Raw genomic sequence first — 27,963 nt, forward strand, 5'->3', positions numbered from 1 at the left:
AACTTAAAAAAATAAAAACAAACAAAAAAAGAAGTTGGAACTTTAATTTCAGTTTGCAGCTACAAGCAGCACTGATTGAAAAAAAGATTTTTTTTTAGGTTGAAGTATACATACAAAAAAGTAGACAGATCATAAGTATACAGCTTGGTAAACTTTTCACAAAGCAGCCACACACCTTTGTACTGGCACCCCCTTGAAATACATTTCCTGGTACTCCCTGAATGCTCATCCAATTTTTACACTTACCTCAGAGCTAACCACCATCCTAATTTATGACATCATGGATTAGTATTGCCTATTTTGAACTTTGCATAAATGGAATCATAGAGTATGTAATTTGCGTGTGATTTTTTAAAGTATCTATGCACGTGGCACACATTTGCTAGGTATATACATAGGCATGAAATTGGAGGGTCATTGAGCAATGGGGATCCAGCCTTGGGTAGGGATTGTCAGCAATGTCCCTGATTTGTACCAATTTATAGATTTCTGTTGCTCCATATTCTTGTCAACACTTGGCATCATCAGTCTTTTTTTTGGATCACACTACACGGCCTGTGGGATCTTAGTTCCCCAACCAGGGATTGAACCTGGGTCCTCAGCAGTAAAAGCACAGAGTCGTAACCTCTAGACGACTAGGGAATTCTTAGAAATTCATGAATTTAAATTCAAGACTTCAGGGACTTCCCTGGTGGTCCAGTGGCCAAGTTTTTGAGCTTACAATGCAGGGGGCCCGGGTTCAATCCCTGGTCAGGGAACTAGATCCCACAGGCCACAAATATGAGTTCACTTGCCTTAACTAAAACTTGCACACGCCACAACTAAGACCTGGAGCAGCTAAATGATTTTTTTTTTCAATTCAAGAGTTTAAAGGTGTATATAGTAAAATTTCCTGTCTCATTCCTCGTTTATCCAGTTTCCTTATTCTAAGTCAATCCGTATAACCAATTCCAAGATCGTGGGTTAGCCGAAAAGGCCAATACATTTTCCTGATGACTTTCCAAATCATTAGAAATGAGTGTGTCCTTTGTGAAACTCATGTTAGAGGATATGAGTGAGCAGAGAGAATGAGCTGCTCGTGTGGTTAGAGATGCCGCCAGGTGCCTTGTGCACGTCCCTTCACTTAACACTCCTTGCGGTTCTGTGTGACCAATATTCCCTTTTTGTTGTTGTTCACCTCTGCCTTCCCAGCAGCTAATACGTAACTCGGTTTTATTTTATTCTATTTATTTATTTTATTAAACTTACCCCCTTTTTTTAGTCAGCAGATTACAAAAGTAAGAGGAACTACTGTAAACAGTTGAAGAGCAAATTGTCACACATTAAGAAGATGGTTGGAGATTATGATCGACGGAAAACCTAGACAGCAGATGCCACATTGTTGGAGAGGTTAAGAAGTATCTGATTGACATCTCTGCAATGTTGTCAGGAGTCAAAATGACTTTGGGCTCTAACCCGAGAGGCCAAATCTCTGTGATCATTACAGAGTTTTGGTAGCTTTAATATCATCAGTATTGAAGCAGTTTATAAATAGCTTTTGATAATCAACTGGGCTGAACACTCCAACTAAGGATTTTATGCTTCAAACATTGGTTCTTGTGTTAAGAACTGCTATTTGAGGTTTTAAAACTTTTCAGGAAGGTCCTGGAGTGGACTGTGCTGTGAACTTTCACATTCTGGGCAATCAGGTCTTAATACCTAAGTGTGTGCTCATTGGGTCTTGCAGGGGGTGGTTTAATCCTCCCAGAATTCTTCCTTCAGATAACTGTTACTTATAAATAAATAATCATTCATTTTCAGATAAGGAAACTGGGCCCTTGCAATAAAGTCTGAAGTGAAACTGCTTGTTGGCTAGCTTGCAGTTTTGGTTAAGTTCTATTTTATGACTCCATTGATAAAGTCCCCGACCTTTTCCTGTTTTAGCTACTATGAATACTGAATTCTACCAACCTCCCTATTGATTTTTTTTTCTGTGTATAAATGCTTAAGAGCTTTTTATTTCATGTTATCCTGGTAATAAAGATCATGTAAAAGTAACAAATTATGAAATTTGAAGATTGTAAATACATGTTTATTTTTGAAAAATCAAAGTTTAAACCTACTGGTAAGAATTTTGTTGTGTATTTTTAAATGCTTTTTATCTTTTATGGTTTACATACGTTTTTAAAGCCAACTAGGTGTTTCCTTTTTATCAAAGTATCCAATTACATTTATAATTCAATTCTGACTTGAACTGTATCTTTTGGGAATGTTCAAGTTTTGTACATATTTTATAATTATTAAACCTGGTGTTTTCTTTCCATAATATACCTTTTTGACATCATTAGTGCTATTAATATTAAGCTGTGGAAGACTACACTTGGAAGTTGTATCTATTGTTTTAAATTATTTTGGGTGCTGTGCTCTTTGGTAGTATCCTAAATCCTTTGGCTAACAGAAGGCTGACTTGTCTGGAAGTGGAATCCAATATTGTAAAGCACCAAATTATTTCAAATGGTGCTCTTTAATTCTCAGCATTTTTTTTAATTCAAAATTTTCCTGGTAAAGTAAAATTAGCTGATAATACTAGGTATATAGCTAACCAAATTGACTGTTGATTATCCCCTCAGTTTAGAACTCTGATTTAAATATATTGTTTTTAATATATTAGTCTGAATCATTTTCCAAAGATAAACTTTTAAATAAGGTTTCCTTTGTAACACTGACTCAGTTCTTCAAGTTGAAAAAATTCTTAATTTTCTATGTATTCCACATGCTTACTACAGAAGGTAATTGTTTTTCATGCCTTTTGGAGTCATGCCAAATAGTAAGGAATCTCTTGAGCAACGTAATCGATTTTTTGTGTGTGTTAAAATTTAAACTTTATTCTAGGAAGTCAGCATACTTAGTTTACGAAGGCACATTTGCCAGTGTTGTGAGGAAACAAAACTATTCAACTGAATGCAGAAAATCAAGTAGCATGAGTTTGCATTATAAAATTGTGCCATAAAATTGGACTTTGAAAGTTTAAAAAATCATTTTTTCAAATGTGGTACTTACATTATTCACTACTCCAGGAGTCAGGATCAGGATGGAAGAGAGTGTTGGCTTTCCCAACCAAGGGTAGAACCTGTGCCCCCTGCACTGGAAGTGCCGAGTCCTGGTGGTGGTGGTGGTTTAGTTGTTAAGTCATGTCCAACTCTTTTTGATTCTATGGACTGTAACCTGCCAGGTGCCTCAGCCCATGGGATTTCCCAGGCAAGAATCCTGAAGTGGGTTGCCATGCCCTTCTCCAGGGGCTCTTCCCGATCCAGGGATTGAACCCAGGTCTGCTGCACTGCAGGTGGATTCTTTACCAACTGAGCCACCAGGGAAGCCCTCCTAACCACGGGACTGCCAGGGAATTCCCCTGGGGGATTGGCATTAACCAGTGGGATATAATTTTGAAAAACTACTCAGGCAGTTTTCTGGTCTGAAAGATGGAGGTTTAGATTAGATTTCAGAGATCTCTTCCATCTCTGTTCTTCTGTGGTTATGTTTGCATTCTGTTTTCTGCTATAAACCACTGTTCCAAAGATGTTGTTGAAAAAGCACATGGTTTATCTGATGAGAATTCACAACATAAAGTTGATTCCCTTACATGTGTGGTTCTGGATTACAAGTAGTTAAGATCAATATTTTAATTTCTTTTTATTTTGAAAAATTTAAAGAAACACAGAAAACTATGAACATGTAAATCCACCACCCAGAAATAACAAGTGTTAATATTTTGTCATATGTGCTTTGTATTTTTTCAAATAAATTTAAAACTATAAGTATTTGTAGTTACAGTTACATAGTATACACATATATGGAATCTAATTCTTTATGATAGTCTCCTGACATAACCATTTCTCATTCTCATTTTACAGATAAGGAAACTAATGACTTGATAGGTTAATTGGTCCATTGTCTCGTTAGCAAGTGACTAAACTAGGATTGGGATGATCTGTTGAAATATTACTTTCTATATTCCCATTCTAGGTTGACTTTGTTAATAAATCAGTGGGTTGGATAAGGTTGGATTGTTCTGTCTGCTGTTATTAATCCTGTTATAAATTTGAGTGCATTTTACACTTGACCCTTGAACAACTTGGGTTTGAACTGCGTGGGTCTATTTATGTATGGATTTTTTTTCATTGAACACATACTGTATGATCCACGAAGGCAGAAGGCCAACCTTAAGGTTATATGTGGATTTTTGACTGCTTGGAGGATCAGCGCCCCCAACTCCCTCATTGTTCAATAGTCATCTGTACTTCTAATTAGCATAAGGTGCTTCACGTAGAAGATCTGCAGTATCTGTGAATGCCTGAATGGGTATGCCTGTGTAAAGAGGAGTGAGGGCATAAAACAGGTTTAACCATGACTCCAGGGATCTTAAGTTGAGGTTGAAGCAGACAATCTCCCTGCTTCAGAGTTGGGATGGAAGTGTCTCCCATCTGCTGTTCCGTCACTCAGTCGTGTCCTGCTCTTTGTGACCCTTGGACTGCAGCACGCCAGGCTTCCCTGTCCTTCACCGTCTCCCAGAATTTGCTCAGACTTGTGCATTGAGTCGGTGATGCCATCCAACCATCTCATCCTCTGTTGTCCCCTTCTCCTTTTGCCTTCGGTCTTTCCCAGCATCAGGGTCTTTTCCAATGAGTCAGCTCTTTGCATCAGGTGACCACAGTATTGGAGCTTCAGCTTCAGCATCAGTCCTTCCAGTGAATGTTCAGGCTTGATTTCCTTGAGGATTGACTGATTTGATCTTGCTGTCCAAGGGAATTTCAAGAGTCTTTTCCAGAACCACAATACAAAAGCATCAGTTCTTTGGCTCTCAGCCTTTTTTATGGTCTAACTCTCACATCCATATGTGACTACTGGAAAAATGATAGCTTTGACTATACAGACCCTTTTCAGCGAAGTGATGTCTCTGCTTTTTAATATGCTGTCTCTGTTTGTTGTAGCTTTTCTTCCAAGGGGTAAGCGTCTTAATTTTGTGGCTGCAGTTACTGTCCACAGTGATTCTGGAGCCCAAGGGAAAAAAAATCTGTCACTGTTACCACTTTTTCTCCATCTGTTTGCTATGAAGTGATGGAACCACTTCCATGATTTTAGTTTTTTGAATTGGGTTTTAAGCCAGCCTTTTCACTCTCCTCTTTCACCTTCATCAGCAGCTCTTTAGTTTCTCTTTGCTTTCTGCCATTAGAGTGGTATTATCTGCATATCTGAGGTGGTTGATATTTCTCTGCGCAATCTTAATTCCAGTTTGTGTTTCATCCAGCCCGGCATTTCACATGATGTCCTCTGCTTGGAAGTTAAATAAGCAGGGTGACAATATACAGCCTTGACGTATTCCTTTCCCAATTTTGAACTGGCCCATTGTTCCATGTCCAGTTCTAACTATTGATTCTTGGCCTGCACACAGGTTTCCTAGGAGACACATTAAGGTGATCTGGTATTCCCATCTTTTTAAGAATTTTCCAATTTCTTGTGATCCACACAGTCAAAGGCTTTAGTGTAGTCAATGAAGCAGAAGGAGATGTTTTACTGAAATTCTCTTGCTTTTTCTGTGATCCAGCAGATGCTGGCAATTTGATCTTTGGTTCCTCTGCCTTTTCTAAATCCAGCTTGTATATCTGAAAGTTTTCAAAGGCTCAGCTGGAGGAATCTAAATTCAATCTGCTGGCAGCTCATGGTTTTAATAAATTAGATGAAGGACATATACGACATCTTTTTCTAGTGTGAATAGTTTCATAAACAAAAATACCTAAGTAACTTGGGTAGTTTTTAGAAAATGTGTGAAAATAACCCCACTTTGGAGTTAGAAAAAGAACTTGGACATACAACTAGGATGATTTTTGTGACTGCAAAACATGGAAGGGTGTTTCCCCAAAATTCCAGTTGCTGCCACGGAACCACTTGCTGTTCCTGCATATGTTGTCCTATTATTGTTGCTTTGCTGTTGTTCAGTCGCTAAATTGTGTCTGACTCTTTGCAGCCCCATGCAGCACGCCAGGCTTCCCTGTCCTTCATTACCTCCCGGAGTTTGCTCAAACTCATATCCATTGAGTTGCCACGTGACCTTGGACAAATTACTTAGCCTTCCTATACCTAGTTTGCTTGTATGTACAAAAGATACTTGTACCTAAATCATGGTTGTTATGAAGGTAGTTAATGTGTGACTTAGAACTGTCCTTGTCAGAAAGTAAATAATAAATATAGCCAGTACACCTATTTTCCAAAGTCAAATGGTGAAACTTTAAACAAGTTTTTAAAAGTAAACTGGGTTTTAAAAGTACGTGTATCATCCCCATCCCACATACTTGGTGTGTGCTGAGTACAGCTCTACAGTGTAAATTCTTTTTAATTTTAGGCAGATAACTGCATTAGATTTGGCATTGTGATCATTCACAGGTAATGAACAAATGCTTTAAAAGATGGTGTATAGTTAACATCAAGATAAAGATTGTTAGATACTCATAAGTGATTCTGAAGGTTTTTAATGAGTCTGAATGATTGAGGTTCCATCTAAAGGTATTGCAGTAGGCAGATTCACCTCTCCCAGTCTTTGTACACTTTGAATTTCAGCTTGATCATTTCAGACTGAGTCATTTACAGATTTCCTAACTCGGTGGATTGTGTCCAGCCACCCACGGGCAGAGAACAGATTGTTCTATTATTTAAAGTTGCTCCTTCATTTTACAAATTGAAACGTTTGGCTAGGTTATATCATTTCTTTTTACTACCACTTTGTACACAAAAGATTATGTTAGTCATAATAATAGCAAAAGATTGCCATGGATTTATGCATTTTTGTTTTGCTTTAATACCATTCCTGCTTGAGCTAAAATCTGAGATTGAAACATATTTAGAGGAGAGTGAACTTCACAGTTGGGAAAAGCTTGAATAATTCAGCCTCCTGTCCACAAATATGCTTTAATTTAAATTTATTGGCAAATCTTCTGTCCTTTTCCTGGTTTTCCACAAAGTCTTCCCAGTCAGCTGGATAGTAAACATAAATGAGAAGCTTGGGGCTTGGGTTGTAGTTGTCCTCTAGGTGTGTATCCCATGTTGGAACAGAATAGCCATTCAGAACAGAGGGAGAGACAGGAAAAGTGTGGAGTTTGTGGAAGGAAAGGAGGGAGGGAGGAGATTAAGAAGGAAATGAAAGGGTGGAGTTTGTATATAGAGTCTTGGAGTCAAAGATGTGGAGGAAGGCAAAGATGGAAGCCAACTGGCACTGGGAATCAGTAATGCTAATTTCCTCTAAAGACAACAACAGAACTAAACAATTAAGACTTTTTCTTCTGGGGATAAATAAAAGGAGCTGCTTATGGAGTTGCCACTAGATGATGTGTAAGCCCTTGTAGGGTAGGTAGAAATAACCCCATTTTATAGGTCAGATTTGAGTTGTGACTTGCTTGAAGTCAACCAGCTAGTATGGCAGAGCCTGATTTTTAATTCAAGTCTGTTCTTTCCCCTACTATGCAGGATGGCTTCTGTTTATGTTTTTAAAGGGGAAGAATACATGGAAAGATTATAGCACCTATATAACAAAGCAATATAGGCAGCAGAGGGGAAGCATGTGGTGAGGGGAACCAAACAGGCTCCTGCAGTTCTTTTCTCCTCTTTCCTGAGCATAATCCTTCCCTGATGCTCTCCATTTCTCAAGTGTGTGTATTAGCAGATATCTCAAACAACTTCTCCAAAACTGAACTGATCTTACCAACCCCTTGCCCTCAGAGTAACTGCAGCTCCAACATTGCAGTTGTTCAGCAACAAACTTTCAAGTCATTGGTTCTTTTTTCATAATACACATCCAGTCTATTGACAAGATTGAGAATCCAGCCATTTCTCACTGGCTGCACTGCCATACTATGGTAGTCCAAGCCATCATCATCCCTCCAAAGCTTTCACAGTGCTTTGAGACTTTCACTTCTGATTTCAGTCTCCACCATTCATCCTGCTTCTCCATGCTCGCCTGGAAAACACCACTGTGATTCCACCCCAGGGCCTTTGTACTCGAAGCTCCCCGTCCCTGGGGACATCTTTCCTTAAGTATCATTATGGTTAACTTCCTCCCTCATTCTGGACATGGTTCAACTGTCTGTGAGGACTCTTCTGACCACGCTGCTTTAATATTCCTCCTCTCCCCCTTGCGCAATGGGCCGAAACTTGGTTCCCCGACCGGGGATGGAATCTGCGCGCCCCTGCAGGGGAACCCTTGCAGTGGAAGTCGTAACAGCTGGACCACCAGGGAAGTTCCCTGAGTTCCCTGTCCGTATCCGTGTGTTAGTCACTTAGTCGTGTCCGACTGTTTACGACCCCATGGACTATGGCCCTCCAGGCTCCTCTGTCCATAGGAATTCTCCAGGCAAGAATGCTAGAGTGGATTGCCACTTCCTTCTCCAGGGAATTTTCCTGACCCAGGGATCAAACCCATGTCTCCTGCACGGCAGTTCCCTGAGCACCTATTTTAAACCGCAACCCTTTTCCGCTTCCCTGGTGGCTTTGATGGTAAAGAATCCGCCTGCAATGCGGGAGATCTGGGTTGGGTCCCTGGATAGGGAAGAGCCCCCGGAGAAGGGAATAGCTACCCACTCCAGTACTCTTGCCTGGAAAATCCCATGGACGGAGGAACCTGGTAGGCTGCAGTCCATGGGGCTGCTAAGAATCGGACACGACCGAGCGGCTTCACTTTCCCTTTTCACTTTCATGCATTGGAGAAGGAAATGGCAACCCACTCCAGTGTTCTTGCCTGGAGAATCCCAGGGACGGGGGAGCCTGGTGGGCTGCCATCTATGGAGTCGCACAGAGTCGGACACGACTGAAGCGACTTAGCAGCAGCAGCAGCTTCCTTGCTTCATTTTTCTCTATGGCACCATCACCATTTGATACAGTGTGTTTTTCTTCATAATGTCATGAGGGCAAGGATTTCTGTCAGTTTTTCACTGCTATTTCCTCAGTACTTAGAACTGTATCAGTCCCAAAGTAAGTGCTCAATAAATATTTGTGGCTTTTAGCACTGGCAGCAGAGGAGTTCCGGAAAACCGCTGCACTGCAAGTTGGCTCAGCTGAGACTGCCGCTGTGGTCATCCAGTCCTCAGATCCTGTGTGGACGGCTACCAGGCCTCCGATTTTCCAAGAGCGAATGGCCGCCACTCTCCCCGCCTCTTTGTGAATAGCGGGAAGGGTGCAGGAGGTCCTTCCCGCACTCAAAGTCAGTACAAGTTTGCCCGGCCAGTGAGCGCCGGGCTCCAGCAAACGCCATTCCCAGCAGCCGGAACGTTTGCGCGTCGCTACCGCGCGCGGCGGAAGGACTTCGGCGGAGCACTTAGAGCGGACTGAGCAGAACTTCCGGCAGGGCAGATCTCGGCAGGACAGGTAAGTCAGTGGTAGAGGTTTTCTCGGAGCCGAGGCGGAGATCGGCCGCCTGGGAAGCAAGGTAGCGGGAGGGGCCTTCGTGGCTGGGAGCGGAGACTGAATGACCCCGAACCGCCTCATAGGGAAGAAGGGTGTGTGGGAGTGTGTGGAGGAGGAGGAGGAGAATTTCCGTCTATGAAGCTGCGTAAAAGCATCTATCTAGGGCAGCAGTTTGGAGAGTGACTCTCTTTTCCTAAGGCAGGACGCAAGTTTGGTACTTGTGGCCCTGGGTTCTAGCTTGTGGCCATCTGTGTGGCCTCAGTAGAGTTACCAACCTGTGAGCCTTGAGTTCCATACCTGAAAAGCAGGACTGTTATCACCCTTGCCTCTCTTAAAGCGCTTGGCGCGGTTAGGTGTGAGGGAAAGCTTCATAAATTGCGATGTTTGGTGCAAATCTCATTGTTTACATGTAGCATTCTGACCTCATGTGAAGGAATCACACCACCTGGCTTCTCCTGAGGGGAGTGGCTTTTCTGGGGTGGATTCCCAGCGATATTTGTAAAAAGGTGGATTATTCAATCATAGGCAGTTGAAGATGCTGCTTAAGAGGTTACCACGTACATCTTTCTCCAGGCTGCATAAATCCCTTCTGTATTAACTGCATGCATTGTAAACATCCAGCTTCCCTTTGAACATCTGCAGTTATGAGGATCTTATTACTTCTGTCCTATCCCTGTAATTTCCCATTGCAGTCAGCTCGAATTAAGAAATTCTTGTATGCAGTGAGCCAGAGGTGTTCCTGATTGCAGCTTCTGCTCATTGGTTCTCACGTTGTTTCTGAACTTTCAGGGAATTTAAAGTCATAAACTAAAAATAAAATAATTTAAATATTGATGTGATGAACTTGGCAGTAACCACATCTTTAAGAATTTAAGCTTTTGATTTTTGATATTCACGATAAATACAAACACACCTCCATGGAAGATCAAAATGTTCAGTTTAGTCGCTGCATGCTGTGTTACTACACTCATCATTAAGCCTATGAGGCACCAACATAAGTGTGTAGAGAAAGCACAGATGTCAAAATTAAGTCATTTCTTGTTATTTCAGGATACTCAAGTGGAACACCTGATCTCCTGAAACAGTTGAATCCTCAGAAGTTTAGTAAACAATGTCTGATTGTAGCAGGTGCCAAGAAAGCAATGATGCCTTAAAGGCAGTTTTCAATTTATCAATAGATTTTAGTTCCAGAAGTTCATTTATAAAAGTCTGCGTGTATTTGGATTTTTCAGTATATTTTTCTATAGAACAATGAAATAAATGGAGAGTAGTATGAAAGTGAAAATGTTAGTAGCTCAGTCATGTCCGACTCTTTGTGACCTCATGGACTGTAATCCGCCAGGCTCCCCTGTCCATGGAATTCTCCAGGCAAGAATACTGGAGTGGGTAGTCATTTGCTTCTCCATGGGATCTTCCCAACCAAGGGATTGAGCGTGGGTCTCGTGCATTGCAAGCAGATTTTTTACCTCCTGAGCCACTAGGGAAGGCCAAATGGAGAATGGGTCTTGTTTATTGTCCTTATCACAAAAATTAATCTTTTTCCCCTGCCAGTGATGGGATTTGTTTTGTCCTTAATGTCTTGGCACTTAGGATTCCTTTGATCATTTATGAAAAAAGGAAGTTGAACGTGAGAATGTAAGATGGAGATTCCACTGGGGAGGGTGGAAGTGTGGATGTGATGGGGTGTTTATTCCTTGGTTATGGTTAATAGAGCAGCTTCCTAGGTGGCTCAATGATAATCTGCCTGCCAATGCAAGAGGTATGGGTTCGATCCCTTGGTGGGGAAGATCCTCTGGAGAAGGAAGTAGCAAGCCACTCCAGTATTCTTGCCTGGGAAATCCCATGGACAGAGAAGCCTGGCGGGCTACAGTCCATGGGAATGCAGAGTCCAGTGTGACTTAGCGACTGCTGCTGCTGCTAAGTCGCTTCAGTCGTGTCCGACTCTGTGCGACCCCATAGACGGCAGCCCACCAGGCTCCTCCCGTCCCTGGGATTGTCCAGGCAAGAACACTGGAGTGGGTTGCCATTTCCTTCTCCAATGCATGAAAGGGAAAAGTGAAAGTGAAGTCGCTCAGTCGTGTCTGACTCTTCTTGACCCCGTGGACTGCAGCCTACCAGGTTCCTCCGTCCATGGGATTTTCCAGGCAAGAATACTGGAGTGGGTTGCCATTGACTAAACAGCAACAAATGGTTAATAGATGCCTCCCAACACCAATTTTTCCCTGATTATTAAAAAAAAATACACGTTCATATTGAAAATATGAAAATACAGAATAGACAAAAACCCTATCATCCTTAATCCTAACTTCTACTCAAAACCATTTGTCCTGTTTATTGAATTACTAAATAGTTCCATTTTCTTTTAATAGTTGGAGTTATAGTATAGGTTTACCATTGTATTGTTTTAAAAAATTATCCTGGCTGTCCAGTGGTTAAGACTCTGCCTTCCAATGCAGGGGGTGCGGGTTTGATTCCTGGTGGGATAACTAAGGTCCCATGTGCCATGGGAGTAACCAAAAAATTTAAAATAAATAGATTTTTAAAAATTATGAGCCATAAGCATTTATCACTTATGAATAATAATAAATTTTATTAAAGAAACTTGATTATGAGAAAATTCACGCAGACACAAAGGTGGAGAGGCAGTGAATGAATCACCATGTATCTGTCACTCAGTGGTAAGAAGCAGCAGTTGTAGCTGATGTTGTTTCGTCTATACCTGTACCCACTTCTCATAATTCTGTGGTTCTGTCCTGTGACAAATCTTTAACGCATTTTTATTTTTTATTAATTGTAAAGAGAAGCTTATTTATATTGGTGCCAAATTTGACCATAAATATTCACATTCTTTCTTGGGGATATGAAAAAGTTCCATGAGGATTTAAACGTATTTGCATTCAACTACAATTATTGAATAAATTGCAAAGAATAATATGACTTTGCAGTCCGAGTTTTCTTTTTTTTACTTTGTATGTTTATTTCCCTCTCTTTACTTTTCAAATTTAATTATGTACATCTGGTGACTATAAATTCACAGTCTAATGACTTTTTTACAATATGTAAGGAACAAAATGGATGAAGAGCCTGAAAGAACTAAGCGATGGGAAGGAGGCTATGAAAGAACATGGTAAGTAGGGCATTATTACTCTCTCTTCCCTTTTAGGCGTTGTTTTAGGTTTTTTTTTTCCCCCACAACACTTTTGAAGTATATTTTACACATGTTAAAATTCACCTGTTTCCTATGTATAATTCAGAGATTTTTAGAAATCTATAGGGCTGTGCAAACATCAACATAAACCAGTTTTAGAACATTTTTACCATTCCAATAATATCCCTCATGTCCATATACAATTAATTCCATTTCTACCTCTAGTCCTAGGCAGCCATCAATCTATGTATTTTCTGTCTTTTTAGATTTGCCCTTTCTGGACATTTCATGTAAATGTAATCATATAATATGTGGTCAGTTTTGTCCAACTTCTTTAACTGAACATGCTGTTTTTAAGTTCATCCATATTGTAGCATGTATAAGTAATTCATTCCTTTTTATTGCTGAATGGTATTCTGTTATATGTTTATGCCGTATTTTTTATTCATCCTTTCTCCATTTGATGGACATTTAGATTATTTATAATTTTTGGCTGTTAGGAATAATGTAGCTGTGAATATTCAGGTACAGGTCTTTGTGTGGACATGTTTTCATTTCTCTTGGGTTAATAAAATTTTAGCTCGTCTTTTCAAACAATTAAATATTTCCTATAGGGAGATTCTTAAAGAAGATGAATCCGGATCACTTAAAGCTACAATTGAAGACATTCTCTTCAAAGCAAAGAGAAAAAGGTATGTAACCTTTGTGTGTGTTACAGAGGTAAAATATATTCCTTTAAGGGTTTTTGTCCACCTCTGCCCACTCCTCAGCACTTCATCTGAGCTGTGTTTCAGAGAATCTGACTTACAGCCTTTTAAATAGGGGGGGTAGACCCAGCAATCTAGTGCCTCATCAGGGAAATTCATCTTCAGCGATTATCTAAAATGCACATAATTATATGCATCCCGTAAGTTGATAATTTACTTCCCTAGAAAAGTGTACTTTAGTTGAAAAATTGTAGTGATTTTTCAGGTAGTATGTGGTATTTCCTTAAAACCTTTGCATAACTTTAACAGGGTATTGGAGCACCATGGACAAGTTCGGCTTGGAATGGTACGTTATTCTTTCTCCCTTTGCTGGTGCAGAACTAGTTTCAGTTACACAAACATTCTGGCTCAAATAGAATAAACTTTTTAAAGGAATATATTAAAAATATACACGTAGAATATGTAAATGCTAAGTGCCATTTTTACTTGTTGGTCAAAAATGCATTTGAAAAGTGTTCTTATTTATGTGTTTTGTTTATTTGGTGGATTTTATCTTTGGTAGATGCGCCATCTCTATGTGGTTGTAGATGGATCAAGAACAATGGAAGACCAAGATTTAAAGCCAAATAGACTGACATGTACTTTAAAGGTATACTAAAATTATTCTGATTTGTATTACATGTGAGGAACGATGCAGAATTCTAAAAGAAATGTTTTTAAAGAATGCACTCTTTTTTTTTTTTTTGAGGTAATGCAAACTATAGCTAAGTAGAAGTACTACTCTGGATTACTTACCAAAATTGTATACCAAAGTTGCTAATTATTTATGCTCTTAAATTCTACTCCGTGTTAGGATCTTGCTTCATCAGTTATTCCTTTTCTTTATTGAATATTCATTCTCCTTTGACTCACTTGAATTAATCTCCTCAGCTTATAAATGCATTCAGATTATTCCTAATTTATTAAAACCCATCTTCAGTTTTGCTCATTTTCCTGTTTATCTTTTTTGGATCTTTTCCTTGTTTAGATCATTTCTGTCTTACATGTCCGAATGGTTCCATCTTTTAAGGCTGAGCTTAAACCTGTCTCATCACTTGCCATTTCAAATTCAATTTTATTTAATATTTTAATTTTTATATTTATTTAATATTTTAAAATGTACTATTTTATTTATCAATATTTTTACTACTTAACATTTTTAAAAAATTTGTAAGCTTAAAAATCACAAGAAATAATGCTTGATAAATATATTTCACAAAACCTGTTCTTTGTGTTGCTATTTTGCTGTTACCTAGTTTTTTCTTTTTGTTTTCTTTAAACAGTTGTTGGAATATTTCGTAGAGGAATATTTTGATCAAAATCCTATTAGTCAGGTATGTAGATAAATGATATAATTCAGAATTAGCATCCTGATGTTATTGCCAAATATAATGTATTTTTTAAAACATTGGACATATATTCTATCACTTATTAAGTGATTCAGGTTGTGTACAAGTTACTGTGACACTTGTCAATGAAAAGCAAGATAACTCTAGAAGTTAAACAATATACAGTGAACTCATAGCTAAATTTATGTCAAAAGTTTTTCACGTTACTTATTCCTTTTTTAATTTGTCATTTATTTTAGTTACATACATTCTTATCAAGAAGAAGTAATTTAAGTTAATAATCATTTTTGTTTTTATTTTGAGATTGGAATAATTGTAACAAAGAGTAAAAGAGCTGAAAAACTGACTGAACTCTCAGGTATGCATCAAATTACCTTTTTCGCGCTCAAGGACTTTGCTTTATTTATCTAACCTTGTAACCCTGTTCATGAGGTTGCCTAATAAGCAAAATGAAACCTTCCTGCAGGCTGTCTTGGTAAAACACTTTAAAAACCTTCTATTAAACTCTCTGTCTCTAAAATGGCCTGGTTTTTTTTTTTTTGGATTTTAGTTCTCCGACCAGGGATCAAATTTGTGCCCCCTGCAGTGGAAATGCAGTCTTCACTACTGGACATCAGAGAGGTCCCTAAAATGAGCTGTTTTTAATTGAGTCCTGCACAGTGATGAATAGTATTACAATGAATGTAAATGTTTATTCAATCATGAAAGTATTAGGATAAAATTATTTTAACCATTCACAAGAACCACTTAATCTTCTTTTAAAAATTATTTATTTATTTATTTTTGGCTCTGTGGGGTCTTCATTGCTGTGCACAGGCTTTCTCTAGTTGTGGCGAGCTGGGGCTACTTTCTAGCTGCAGTGTGTGGGCTTCTCATTGCGGTGGCTTCTCTTGTTGTGGAACAAGGGCCTTCAGGCACAAGGGCTTCAGTAGTTGTGGCACACAGGGCTTCATTTTCTGGAGGCAAGTGGGATCCTTCCAGGCCAGGGATGGAACCCCTGTCCCCTGTATGGCAAGCCAGACTCAACCACTGGATCACTAGGGAAATCCCTAAGTAAGATGTCTTTCAAGTCTACGTGACCCTCCTAGTTTGTAGTCTTAGCACAAGCTCCAGAGAGGGTGCTTATTGACCCTGATTAAGATCTGCCCATCCATGAGCAGTCAAGTGGCTAAGGGAATGAAGTATTTTGTTGGTAGGCCTGGATTACATGTCTCTGCTTGAAGTAGGATAGAAGCAGGATAAGTTCCACCTGCACCACGTCATCTAAACTGGATTATTATATAGTGAGGGAAGGATGGTTCCCCTAATGAAAGGATGTAGGGCCAACCCTCCCGCATGTTCCCTCCCCCTAGTTAATAATAGTATTTTGTGGGTGCCTGGGAGGTAATATGTACAGAGACGAAAAATCCTCTGGAGATTCTTATAGTCCTCTTGAGAATACCCTCTCTTTCCCTGAACAGAATCACTGCTATAAACCACACTGAGAGTAATGTAAATATGCTTTTTTCCTATACTCATAACACAATAGGAGATTAAAAAAATTTTTGTATGGTGTGGTAGAAAGAAAAGTGGATAGAGAAACATATGATCAAGGTTTGACTACTGGTCCTGCCATTGGGTAGGGATATGTCTTTCAGCAAATCATTTAACTTGTTAGATTTGTTTATCAGTTATGAAATAAAGGATTTGGACTTAGATATTTTTCATTTCTAAAATTTATGATTCTAAGAATAAATACTTGCAATATATAGCTGACCCTTGAACAAGTTGAACATTAGGAGTGCTGACCCTCTGTATAGTTGAAAATCTGCTTATAATGTTATAGTTGGTCCTCTGTTTCCTCGGTTCCACATCTGAGAATTCAACCATCTGCACATCATGTGGTACTGTAGTATGTACTTAGTGAAAAAAATCTGCATATAAGTAGACGTACATAGTTCAAACACTTACTGTTCAAGGGTCCACAGTATATTAACTGTGGCAAATAGTTAATATTTTAAAACTTACTCAAGTAAATAAGAACAACAAGAAGTTCCAAATGAATGAATGGGCAAAAAAGACATACTGCATACCGAATAAAAAGGAATTAAACAACTGTTAAAAAAGAAAATTTAAACAAACTAGTATTCAAAATACTAGTTTTGAATCCAAGTCTATGCCCCACCAGTAATGCTGAAGAAGCTGAAGTTCAATGGTTCTATGAAGACTTACAAGACCTTCTAGAACTAATACCCATAAAAGATGTCCTTTTCACTATGGGGGAATGGAATGCAAAAGTAGGAAATCAAGAAACACCTGGAGTAGCAGGGAAATTTGGCCTTGGGTACAGAATGAAGCAGGGCGAAGGCTAATAAGAGTTTTGCCAAGAGAATGCACTAGTCTTAGCAAACACCCTCTACCAACAACATAAGAGAAGACTCTACACATGGACATCACCAGATGGTCAACACCGAAATCAGATTGATTATATTCTTTGCAGCCAAAGATGGAGCTCTATACAGTCAGCAAAAAACAAGACCAGGAGCTGACTGTGGCTCAGATCGTGAACTCCTTACTGCCAAATTCATACTTAAATTAAAAAAAGTAGGAAAAACCACTAGACCATTCAGGTATGACCTAAATCAAATCCCTTATGATTATACAGTGGAAGTGACAAATAGATTTAAGGGACTAGATCTGATAGAGTGCCTGATGAACTATGGATGGAGGTTAGTGACATTGTATAGGAGGCAGGAATCAAGACCATCTCCAAAAAGAAGAAATGCAAAAAAGCAAAATGTCTGTCTGAGAAGGCCTTACAAATAGCTGTAAAAGAAGAGAAGCTAAAGGCTAAGGAGAAAAGGAAAGATATACCCATTTGAATGCAGAGTTCCAAAGAATAGCAAGGAGGAATAAGAAAGCCTTCCTCAGCAATCAATGCAAAGAAATAGAGAAAAACAATAGAATGGGAAAGTCGAGAGATCTCTTCAAGAAAATTAGAGATACCAAGGGAACATTTCATGCAAAGATGGGCTCAATAAAGGACAGAAATGGTATGGACCTAACAGAAGCAGAAGATATTAAGAAAAGGTGCCAAGAATACACAGAAGAACTGTACAAAAAAGATCTTCACGACCCAGATAATCATGATGGTGTGATCACTCACTTAGAGCCAGACATCCTGGAATGCGAAGTTAAGTGGGCCTTAGGAAGCATCACTATGAGCAAAGCTAGTGGGAATGATGGAATTCCAGTTGAACTATTTCAAATCCTAAAAATGATGCTGTGAAAGTGCTGCACTCAGTATGCCAGCATATTTGGAAAACTCAGCAGTGGCCACAGGACTGGGAAAAGTCAGTTTTCATTCCAATCCCAAAGAAAGGCAATGCCAAAGAATGCTCAAACTGCCACACAATTTCACACATCTCACACAGTAGTAAAGTAATGCTCAAAATTCTCCAAGCCAGGCTTCAGCAATATGTGAACCGTGAACTTCAGGATGTTTAAGCTGGTTTTAGAAAAGGCAGAGGCGTGAGTGATCAAATTGCCAATATCCATTGGATCATCAAAAAAGCAAGAGAGTTCCAGAAAAGCATCTATTTCTGCTTTATTGACTATGCCAAAGCCTTTGACTGTGTGAATCACAATAAACTAGAAAATTCTTAAAGAGATGGGAATGCCTGAGCACCTGACCTGCCTTTTGAGAAATGTGTATGAAGATCAAGAAACAACAGTTAGAACTGGACATGGAACAACAGACTGGTTCCAAATCAGGAAAGGAGTATGTTAAGGCTGTATATTGTCGCCCTGCTTATTTAATTTATATGCAGGGTACATCAGGAGAAACGCTGGGCCGGATGAAGCACTAGCTGGAATCAAGATTGCCAGGAGAAATATCAATAACCTCAGATATGCAGATCATACCACCCTATGGAAGAAAGTGAAGAAGAACTAAAGAGCCTCTTGATGAAAGTGAAAGAGGAGAGTGAAAAAGTTAGCTTAAAGCTCAACATTCAGAAAACTAAGATCATGGCATCTGGTCCCATCACTTCATGGCAAATAGATGGGGAAACAGTGGAAACAATGGCAGGGTTGATTTTGGGGGGCCCCAAAATCACTGCAGATGGTGACTGCAGCCATGAAATTAAAAGATGCTCCTTGGAAGAAAAGTTATGACTAACCTAGACAGCATATTAAAAAGCAGAGACATTACTTTACCAACAAAGGTCCACCTAGTCAAGGCTGTGGTTTTTCCAGTAGTCATGTATGGATGTGAGAATTGGACTATAAAGAAAGCTGAGCACTGAAGAATTGATGCTTTTGAACCGTGGTGTTGGAGAAGACTCTTGGGAGTCCCTTGGAGTGCAAGGAGATCCATCCTAAAGGAAATCAGTCCTGAATATTCACTGGAAGGACTGATGCTGAAGCTGAAAGTCCAATACTTTGGCCACCTGATTCGAAAAACTGACTCATGTGAAAAGACCCTGATGCTGGGAAAGATTGAAAGTGGGAGGAGAAGGGGCCGACGGGACGAGATGGTTGGATGGCATCACCAACTCAATGGACATGAATTTGAGTAAACTCCGGGAGTTGGTGATGGACAGGGAGGCCTGGCATGTTTCTGTCCATGGGGTCACAGAGTCGGACACAACTGAGTGACTGAACTGAACTGTGTATTCAAAAAAGAGAGGCACACTCAACAACATTTTCCATGTTTTAAATGAGCACAGTGAAGTTTCAAAAGCAATATATGGCTTGTTGAACCCTGGAGAAACTGATGCTTTTAGTGCTGATAGTCTGGTTAATTTGTTCAACGTTTTCTGGAAAAGAGCCATAAGAATGTTCCGTAAGAGAGTTACTTGGTGATCCTGTTGTTAGGACCCTGCACTCTGGCTGCCAAGGGGCTGGGTTCAGTTCCTGGTCAGGGAATTAAGATGGCTTAAGCCTTGAGGCACAGCCAAAGGAAAAAAAAATGTTCCTTGGAGTATGCTTAGGAAATGTTATGAAAGAAGAAAATGTGTCACTCTACAAATATTCTGTTTGCAACCGTATGTATAATAGTGACAAGTTGAAACTAATTTAAATGTTCAATGGTAGGAAGATAATTTGCTATATGATAAAGTCGATGTTTTTGTTATCGTTAATTAGTATGAAAACAGTGATGAAATAGGAAAGGTCTGAAGAATACCATATTTTATTGAATCTCAGATTTTATTGTTTGTAAGATACCTTTATTTTATGAGCCCTCAAGAAGGAAACACGGTAGCAGTTATCCTTTGACACAGTGTCAAATGACATGTGAATTGTTCATACCAGCTTCTTGGTGGTTTGACAGGTCTGAATTTTTGGCGGTTTCTCTTCCCTTCATTTATATTGGTTAGCATGAACTAGACAGTCTTTTCAAGGTTATTTCAGTAACAACATAGCACAGTTTTATCTCTTTGTGGAAATCCTCCTTTCTTAGGTCTTATAAAGTGGTTGTTTTCTCCCCCTGAAGAAAAACATGGAATTGTAGGCATTCTTCCATCAATGAGTTTTTGCTTCCACTAATAACAGATTTGTGCCTTACTGTTCTGTTCCACGCCTTTCTACATAAAAATATAACCTTTTGTATAAGCTTAAAAAAAAAAAAACACTCTAAGTGGAAGTTAATATGAATGGCACAAACAGTGCACGTGTTGCAGTTGGAGCGGCAGCATAGCAATAGCGTTCACATGAGCAGGCAGTGGCAGCTGTGTCACCGGCTGCCCGGCTGCCAGTGGCTGTGAGACACACCATGATTTCAGAGATGTTAAATGTCAGCATATGTTAGTATTAAAAATGATGAAGTAGGAAATATGAAGAGTAAAAAGTTTTGCATTCTAGGTTAATATTATTAAAATGCATTGCTAATGGACAAAAAGATTATTTGTATTTGGGTTTTTCAGTGACTGAGACTTTATAACATTTCTGATAAAAGTGTATCTTGCTGAAAATGTAAATCAAAGGGATTCTGTTTAACATCATAAATATGTAAATTTGGGAGAAAGGTAAATTTCCGTAGTGTATATATACATTTTTATTAAAAGAGATTTTCCATTTATATTTTAGGAAACCCACGAAAACATATAACCTCTTTGAAGAAAGCTGTAGATATGACTTGCCATGGAGAACCATCTCTTTATAACTCCTTAAGCATGGCTATGCAGACTCTAAAGTTAGTAGTTTACACTTACTGTTTACAATTTATTTCAACATTTTTTGAATGAGTTAATTTGAAATTTTAATGTTAATATGCATATCCATAAACCTAACTATAATGAAATTGTTATTAAGAGAAATATTTAACATTCTTTATGTATAGTATGATGTTGGTTAATAATTTTGATTTTACATTTTAGTTGCTGAAGTAACTTAAAGGTTTTAGAAAAATATAATTAAAGCTGTAGCAATATTACTAGAGCAAAAGAAATACCATGAAAAAAATTTTTATTGAAAATTGATTATATGTGGAAGTTAATGTGGCATAATAACTGAGTTTGTTGTATACTGGTTTTTATTAACTTATTTTGTAATATATCTGTAAATTAATAATAGCACTTTTCTAGCAGTTTTAACTATGTAAAATATAGCTAAAACCCCAAAGAAAGTGTTCAGTATAGTTAAATCTTATGTATTTTATCCTTAGATAGTCAATCCTGACTCAGATTTTTATACCTTTAAATAATAGATTTTTTTTTTAGTTTTGAAGTAGTTGAGGAGGTAACACACACAATGAAGGTAGATACAATAGCAGTATCCATTACAATAGCAGTAACAATCCAGATACAATATCAGTAATGATGAAAATTAAAGCAGGAAAGCTGCAAATTTGATAACATTGCACCAAAAAGCATAGATATCTCTATTTAGTTTAGAGAACAGTTCATCATATCTTAAAATCCTGTAAGCCACCATTTAATTAAATGGTGGTGGTGGTGGTGCTCAGTTATGTCCAACTCTTTGCAACTCTGTGGACTGTAGCCCACCAGGCTCCTCTATCCATGGAATAGTCCAGGCAAGAATACTGAGTGGGTTGCTATTTCCTACTCCAAGGGATCTTCCCAATCCAGGGATTGAACCTGTGTCTCTTGAATCTCCTGCTTAGCAGGTGAATTCTTTACCAATGTGCCACCTAAATGGTAGAGTCTCTGATGTTTATGAGTATTATGACAATCACCATGAGGTTAAATTGTAGTCTTTAAAAAAGAAGTATGTTACAATTTCAGGCCACACATATGCACCTTAAAGTTTATTCATATGGTGTTGTCATACTTTCCAATGTACACTTTAGACTTTGTATGAAACAAATCTATTAGAATGTAAGCTGCATGATGTCAGGAACCTTATTGGTCTTGTTTATCACTTTATCCTTAGAACTTGAAAGAGTATTCAATAAATATTTATTGAATGAATAAATGAATCAGTGAATGATTTTTATGTGTAGCTAATTTTAGAAAAACTGGCATCAAGGTTTTCATTCCTTTGTAATGTTGAAACAGATGGGGTTGTTCTATAGTCTAAGTGTGTAAACCATGGGTACTTGTTGTTTGTATGTGTATCAGTATAAGTTTTTTTAATTAATGTAATTTATTATACCTAATTGGAGTGTTTTTTTTTCTCCTTTTTTTAGACACATGCCTGGACATACAAGTAGAGAAGTCCTAATCATCTTTAGCAGCCTCACAACCTGTGATCCCTCTAACATCTATGATTTAATCAAGGTAGAACCAATAATTTCTTCATAATTAAAACCAGTTATAGCTCTAAAGACAATTCTTTAGAATTCTCTAAATTTATTACGAGAATTCTCTGAGTTTATTACTAGTTTTCAGAACATTGTATTTATCAAGCATATTAATTATTCATTTTTTTCTTCTCTCAAAACTCTCCATTTACTTGGATTTTACAAAGACCCTAAAGGCGGCTAAAATCAGAGTGTCTATTATTGGATTGTCTGCAGAGGTTCGAGTATGCACTGCGCTTGCTCGTGAAACTGGTGGTACATATCATGAATCTTCAATATTTACTCATAATCACTATGTAAAAAGTAACAATTTATTCATTAGAATACTTTTATCAGTTTTTTTACGTTGCTAAATTTAAATTAGTTTGTGTCCCAAAGTCCAAAATGTGGGTAGTCATATTAAATATATCACTGGTCCTATAACCTATCATCTCAAAATGCAAGAAATTTTTAGTAGTTATGTCAGTGTTTAGAGGAGCCATTATAACTACTGGAAAGCTAGGAATTTTACTATATGTAATACTTAGTGAAAATCTTGTTAATTGGCTTTAATTAAATTGAAAATTACACTTCTTCTCAGAGAAGTCAGTTTAGAGATGTTATTTAAATAAATTTTTTGAAAAATGGTAATTTAACATAAGCATTTATTTTGAAAATGAACATTTTTAGATGGTAAAACATGTATAGAATTATATAGGAATTACAGATCACTCTTATGTCTGGAAAGCTCATGTTTCTTTTCTTCTTTTCTTGGCTTGCTAGGCGCATACCACGTTATTTTAGATGAAAGCCATTACAAAGAACTGTTAACGCATCATGTTAGTCCTCCTCCTGCTAGCTCAAATTCTGAATGCTCACTTATTCGTATGGGTAAGTGTTTATTTTGTGTTATTTAATTACATTAATTAAAAATGTATATGAAAAATAAACTACATAGGTTTGGACATTCCAAAATTTTAAACATAGAAGTATGTTCTTATATAAAGTGAAAGTAGACTATGTAATGGACTCCTCTGTTGTGTCAGAAAGTATTTAAAAGTTGCATTTTCTTTTTAAAATGTAGTATGTGTTATGTACTAAGTGGTGTTAAGTTAGAAAATATGCGTGTGAAACTTTGGAGTCTGAGGCCGTATGTGTAGACATAGGGTCCTCCATTTCCCCTTTTTCCTCCACTATTAATTTTTCTTCTAACCAGAAATTGCTGTCAGTTTGACCATGGTCTAATAAATGTACAAAAGACAGGAAAGAGAACTTTTGCACAACTTTGTGAGCTTTCTGGTAGGAACATTTTTAGGTTTCTATTACTAGAATTTTTCTATTTCCTTGGGGGAGAAAAAGTAATATATTTTCTTCCATAAAGGATTTCCTCAGCATACCATTGCTTCTCTGTCTGACCAAGATGCAAAACCCTCTTTCAGCATGGCGTAAGTATAAACCTTAAAACTGTTTATGATAATGTTTTTACATTGTTAATTCCTTCCTGTAAATTATGAATTAAAAAGACAGGCTTGAAATGTAATGACTTTTGTAGACAATTACTTTCTATATAGCTGTAAAAAGGAGAGAGAACTATATATACTCCTGTAATATTACTAGCTAAAACAGCAAGGTGGAGAAAAGTCTGTAGTATGCTACCGATCATCTAGCAAACTGTGGAAAATTCTTAAAGAGATGGGAATACCAGATCACCTTACCTGCCTCCTGAGAAATCTGTATGCAGGTCAAGAAGCAACAGTTAGAACCGGACGTGAAATAACAGATTGGTTCAAAATTGAAAAAGGAATATGTCAAGGCTGTATATTGTCATCCTGCTTATTTAACTTATATGCACAGTACATCATGCGAAATGCTGGACTGGATGAATCGCAAGCTGGAATCAAGATTGCCTGGAGAAATATCAACCACCTTGAATCATTAGCTGAGTACTGATGTGTACATTCGTATCAGGAAACTCCTGGAGGCCAAGAAAGAAGCACTGGAGTGGAGCAGCAGAACAATCCCTCGAGCTCATGTGGGCAGGGAATGGCTCATTCCCACCAGTCAGTGTGGAAAGGCCTCTTAATGTCATAGGCGTTGAATGGAGTCCACAGTCGTGAAACCAAATTTACCCTAGACTAGCAGCTGTTCTGGACAGCCAGCAAACTTAAAAGCAAGTTTTGGCATCAAACTATTTGCTTAAGTATATTTTGGAAAAAAAATACATCATATTTAAATTGAAAAAAAAAATCCATCACTGAAAGCAGAACAAAGTTCACAGTATCTGGCTATGAATCAAAAATTACCAGTCATGCCTCATAGACTTAGAGAATGAACTCATGGTTGCTAGGGGAAAGGATGGGGAGAAGAGATAGGAAGTTTGGGATCAGCGTGTACACACTGCTATATTTAAAATGGATAACCTACAAGGACCTACTGTATATAGCCCAGGGAAGTCTGCTCAGTGTTATGTGACAGCCTGGATGGGAGGTGAGTTTAGGGGAAAATGGATATATGTGTATGTATGGCTAAATCTCTTGGCTGTCCAGTTGAATCTATCACAACATTGTTAATCAACTATGATATGAAATAAAAAGTTTAAAAAAAATTTACCAGTCATGCAAAGAAGTAGGAAGGTATGACCCGTAACAAGAAGAAAAATCATAGAATGGAGACATATCCAGAAATAACACAGTTGATAGGACTAGTAGGTAAGGTGTTAAAATTATAAATGTATCTTATGTGTTCAGGAAAATTAAAGAGTACATGAATTTGATAAGAGATAGGGAGGATAGAATAAAGACCCCAATCACATTTCTAGAGATGAACAATACAGTGTCTTAGGTGAAAAATATACTAGATTAGGATTAATGTCAGTGAAGTGAAGGGAAGTGAAAGTCGCTCAGTCGCGTCCGACTCTTTGTGACCCCATGGACTATACAGTCCATGGAATTCTCCAGGCCAGAATACTGGAGTGGGTAGCCTTTCCCTTCTCCAGGGGATCTTCCCAACCCAGGGATCGAACTCAGGGCTCCCGCATTTCAGGCAGATTCTTTACCAGCTGAGCCACAAGATTAATGGCAGATTAGTCACTAAAGAAGAGGAGTGAATTCAAAGACATTAATAGAAGCTGTTCAAAACAAAACACAGGAAAAAATATACAGCCGTGAACAGAGCATAAGTGAGCTATGAAACAACTTAAAGGTTTTAAAATCACAGTGGCATCCCCTCTCTTGCTCTAACTGCTCACATCTTTGTATATCACTTTTTAAAAAGGAATGTTCCCTCCCCCTGCCCCCCAACAGGCATCTGGACAGCAACACTGAGCCAGGACTTACATTAGGAGGCTATTTCTGCCCACAGTGTCGGGCAAAGTACTGTGAGCTTCCTGTTGAATGTAAAATCTGTGGTAAGAAACCCACTGTTCATTTTCTAGTAAAGTAATCTTGTATAACTTCTTACCTATATTGCTATTAAATATAAATATTAATCTGTGCTTATCTTTCTGTATTTGATCTGTTAAAAGAGACATAGGCTAGTTTTTTCATTATGTGCCTACTACTTCATTTTTAAAAATAAACATGGCATTCTGGATGGTTCCTGATTCTCTTTGCAGAAAAACTATGTTCTTTAAAGGCAGTGCAGTAGATCTAGTCAATGTTTTTGCAGCTCTTCATGAAATAAACATATGAGGAGAATGAAGAATTAAAATAATAGATTTGTAGAATTTTATTTCATTTACAAGTAAGCAAATGGGCCAAGAGAGATCTCATACTTAGTGACAGAGCTAAGACTCCATCTTGGAGTCTCCTTTTATGGCCACTGATAAACTAAGAAATGAATGATGGCAATCCTAGGAAAAAACAAACTTGAAAATATTTAGCCTAAGTTGTATCATTTGACATTTCAGGCATCATCTTTGTGAGGTTTGGGTTACTAAATATGTCCTTCTGCTTTGTATCTTAGGTCTTACTTTGGTGTCTGCTCCCCACTTAGCACGGTCTTACCATCATTTATTTCCTTTGGATGCTTTTCAAGAAATTCCCCTAGAAGAACATAATGGAGAAAGGTATATGAGTTTTGATCAATTTATACCTGTTTCAAGTGGTAAAGTTATGTTCAAATATGTTGTTATTAACACTACAAAAAAAAGTGTCATTCACTTGGGCAATATTATTGCTAATATAGAAAATGAGATGTAGAATGCCTTGTTTATGACTAAAATGATTCATTAAACAGATCTGGATCTCCAGAAATCTAGTCCTTGAACCCATCTATATGGAGCAGGAGTGGTGGTATGTTGGTAAATCAGCTCTCCAAAAAGAAAAAAAAGCCCTGATTTGTAGCATTTGTTGATTTCTATGGTATAAAACTGGAAGATTTATCCAGGAAGCCTAACATCAAAATAATCTAAGAAATAAAGAAAAGATAATAAGATGGGAAAGAAATATTCAAGGATATTTTCTACTATTGAAGAAGAGAATTTTCTGGATTGAAAGGAACTGTCGAGTGCTTTACATATTGAAGGCAAACAGACTTGCACTAACATGTATCACTGTGAAATTTCAGAGTACACTGCAGCAAAATATTAGCCCTAAACATTTCTATAGGGGGAGAATGGGGTCACATGACCTGGAATTAAAATTGTTTGGCTTCTGGGACTTCACTGATGGTCTTGAGGTTAAGACTCTGCGCTTCCACTGAGTGGGGTGCAGGATTGATCTCTGGTCAGGGAACTAAGATCCTACATGCTGTGTGGTGCAGCCAAAAAAAAAAAAACAACATTGACATCTCGTGAGCAACACTGGATGCTGACACTGAGCAATTTCCTTCAAAATTTGGAGTGAAGATTATTGCCAACTAAATCATATACCCAGCCAAGCTGTTGTTTAAATGTAGGTGGAATAGAGACTTCCTTGGCAGTCCACTGGTTAACACTCACATTTCCAGTGCAGGTTCAATCTCTGGTCAGGGAACTAAGTTCCTACATGCTGCATGATGTGGCCAAAAAAAATAGGTAGAATAAAGGTATTTTAAGGTCTCAAAAAGAGACTTCCTTGGGAAGCTGTGGAAGAGATGACTCAAAGGAACTGAGAATGAGAATGAATGAAAGAGAATAGGAATATTTATCTAATTCAAAAGTGGCTAAAGCAAACTGTAAGATGAAGTCGCAAAATGACACTTGTTTGTCAGATACGAAGAGCAGTCAGTCCAGTCTGGAAAAGGTCAGAATGCTCCAGGAGACATGTCACCAGAAGATGGAAACCATAGAATTCTTGATGTAGCTGAACATAACAATAGGGTATTTAGGCTTCTCAGGGAACGGTTAAGGCTGAGTTGGTGGTAATTAGACAACTAAGCTTATGAATAACACAGTTATTAACTCCAGGAAAAAATGTATTTCACACAGAGGAAAAGTTGTATGGCATGGCTCAGCTGAATATGTCTATATAGTGATGTTAAACTAAATATTTAATATTGTTTCATCCAGAATGATTTAGCTACATAGAAAGAATTGAGAATGGGATTTGTTATGTGTGTACTGTATTGTATTGGTTCAAGATGGTTGAAAGA

At 38.0% G+C, this 27,963-nt stretch overlaps 2 protein-coding genes across 45 annotated transcripts in view; both read left to right on the forward strand.

Annotated features, from left to right (window-relative positions):
- The window catches only part of OCLN (occludin), a 47,837-nt gene extending 44,040 nt beyond the window's left edge, over positions 1 to 3,797 (forward strand). For 8 of the 13 annotated variants that reach the window (XM_081518460.1, XM_081518456.1, XM_081518458.1 and 5 more), the window contains one exon: positions 1,262 to 3,797. In XM_081518460.1, the coding sequence (XP_081374586.1) occupies positions 1,262 to 1,363 (102 nt within the window). In that variant the 3' untranslated portion in view covers positions 1,364 to 3,797. The remainder of the gene's footprint in view (positions 1 to 1,261) is intronic. The other 5 variants (XM_081518469.1, XM_081518464.1, XM_081518465.1 and 2 more) reach the window with 1 other exon arrangement.
- A 5,542-nt stretch (positions 3,798 to 9,339) lies between these two features.
- The window catches only part of LOC145516810 (general transcription factor IIH subunit 2), a 44,520-nt gene continuing 25,896 nt past the window's right edge, over positions 9,340 to 27,963 (forward strand). For 6 of the 32 annotated variants that reach the window (XM_081518485.1, XM_081518483.1, XM_081518484.1 and 3 more), the window contains exons 1-14: positions 9,340 to 9,387; positions 12,491 to 12,553; positions 13,189 to 13,266; positions 13,591 to 13,627; positions 13,844 to 13,930; positions 14,604 to 14,654; positions 14,973 to 15,027; positions 20,739 to 20,844; positions 22,300 to 22,390; positions 22,581 to 22,668; positions 23,176 to 23,283; positions 23,774 to 23,837; positions 25,695 to 25,798; positions 26,356 to 26,458. In XM_081518485.1, the coding sequence (XP_081374611.1) occupies positions 12,498 to 12,553; positions 13,189 to 13,266; positions 13,591 to 13,627; positions 13,844 to 13,930; positions 14,604 to 14,654; positions 14,973 to 15,027; positions 20,739 to 20,844; positions 22,300 to 22,390; positions 22,581 to 22,668; positions 23,176 to 23,283; positions 23,774 to 23,837; positions 25,695 to 25,798; positions 26,356 to 26,458 (1,028 nt within the window). In that variant the 5' untranslated portion in view covers positions 9,340 to 9,387; positions 12,491 to 12,497. Of the gene's footprint in view, positions 9,519 to 10,476; positions 11,571 to 12,024; positions 12,105 to 12,490; positions 12,554 to 13,188; positions 13,267 to 13,590; positions 13,628 to 13,843; positions 13,931 to 14,603; positions 14,655 to 14,972; positions 15,028 to 20,738; positions 20,845 to 22,299; positions 22,391 to 22,580; positions 22,669 to 23,175; positions 23,284 to 23,773; positions 23,838 to 25,694; positions 25,799 to 26,355; positions 26,459 to 27,963 lie in introns of those variants that run through there. The other 26 variants (XM_081518501.1, XM_081518500.1, XM_081518502.1 and 23 more) reach the window with 22 other exon arrangements.

Source organism: Giraffa tippelskirchi, chromosome 8 (genome assembly GCF_054371585.1).
Source record: "Giraffa tippelskirchi isolate mGirTip1 chromosome 8, T2T-mGirTip1v1.2.pri, whole genome shotgun sequence".
Taxonomy (NCBI): Eukaryota; Metazoa; Chordata; class Mammalia; order Artiodactyla; family Giraffidae; genus Giraffa; species Giraffa tippelskirchi.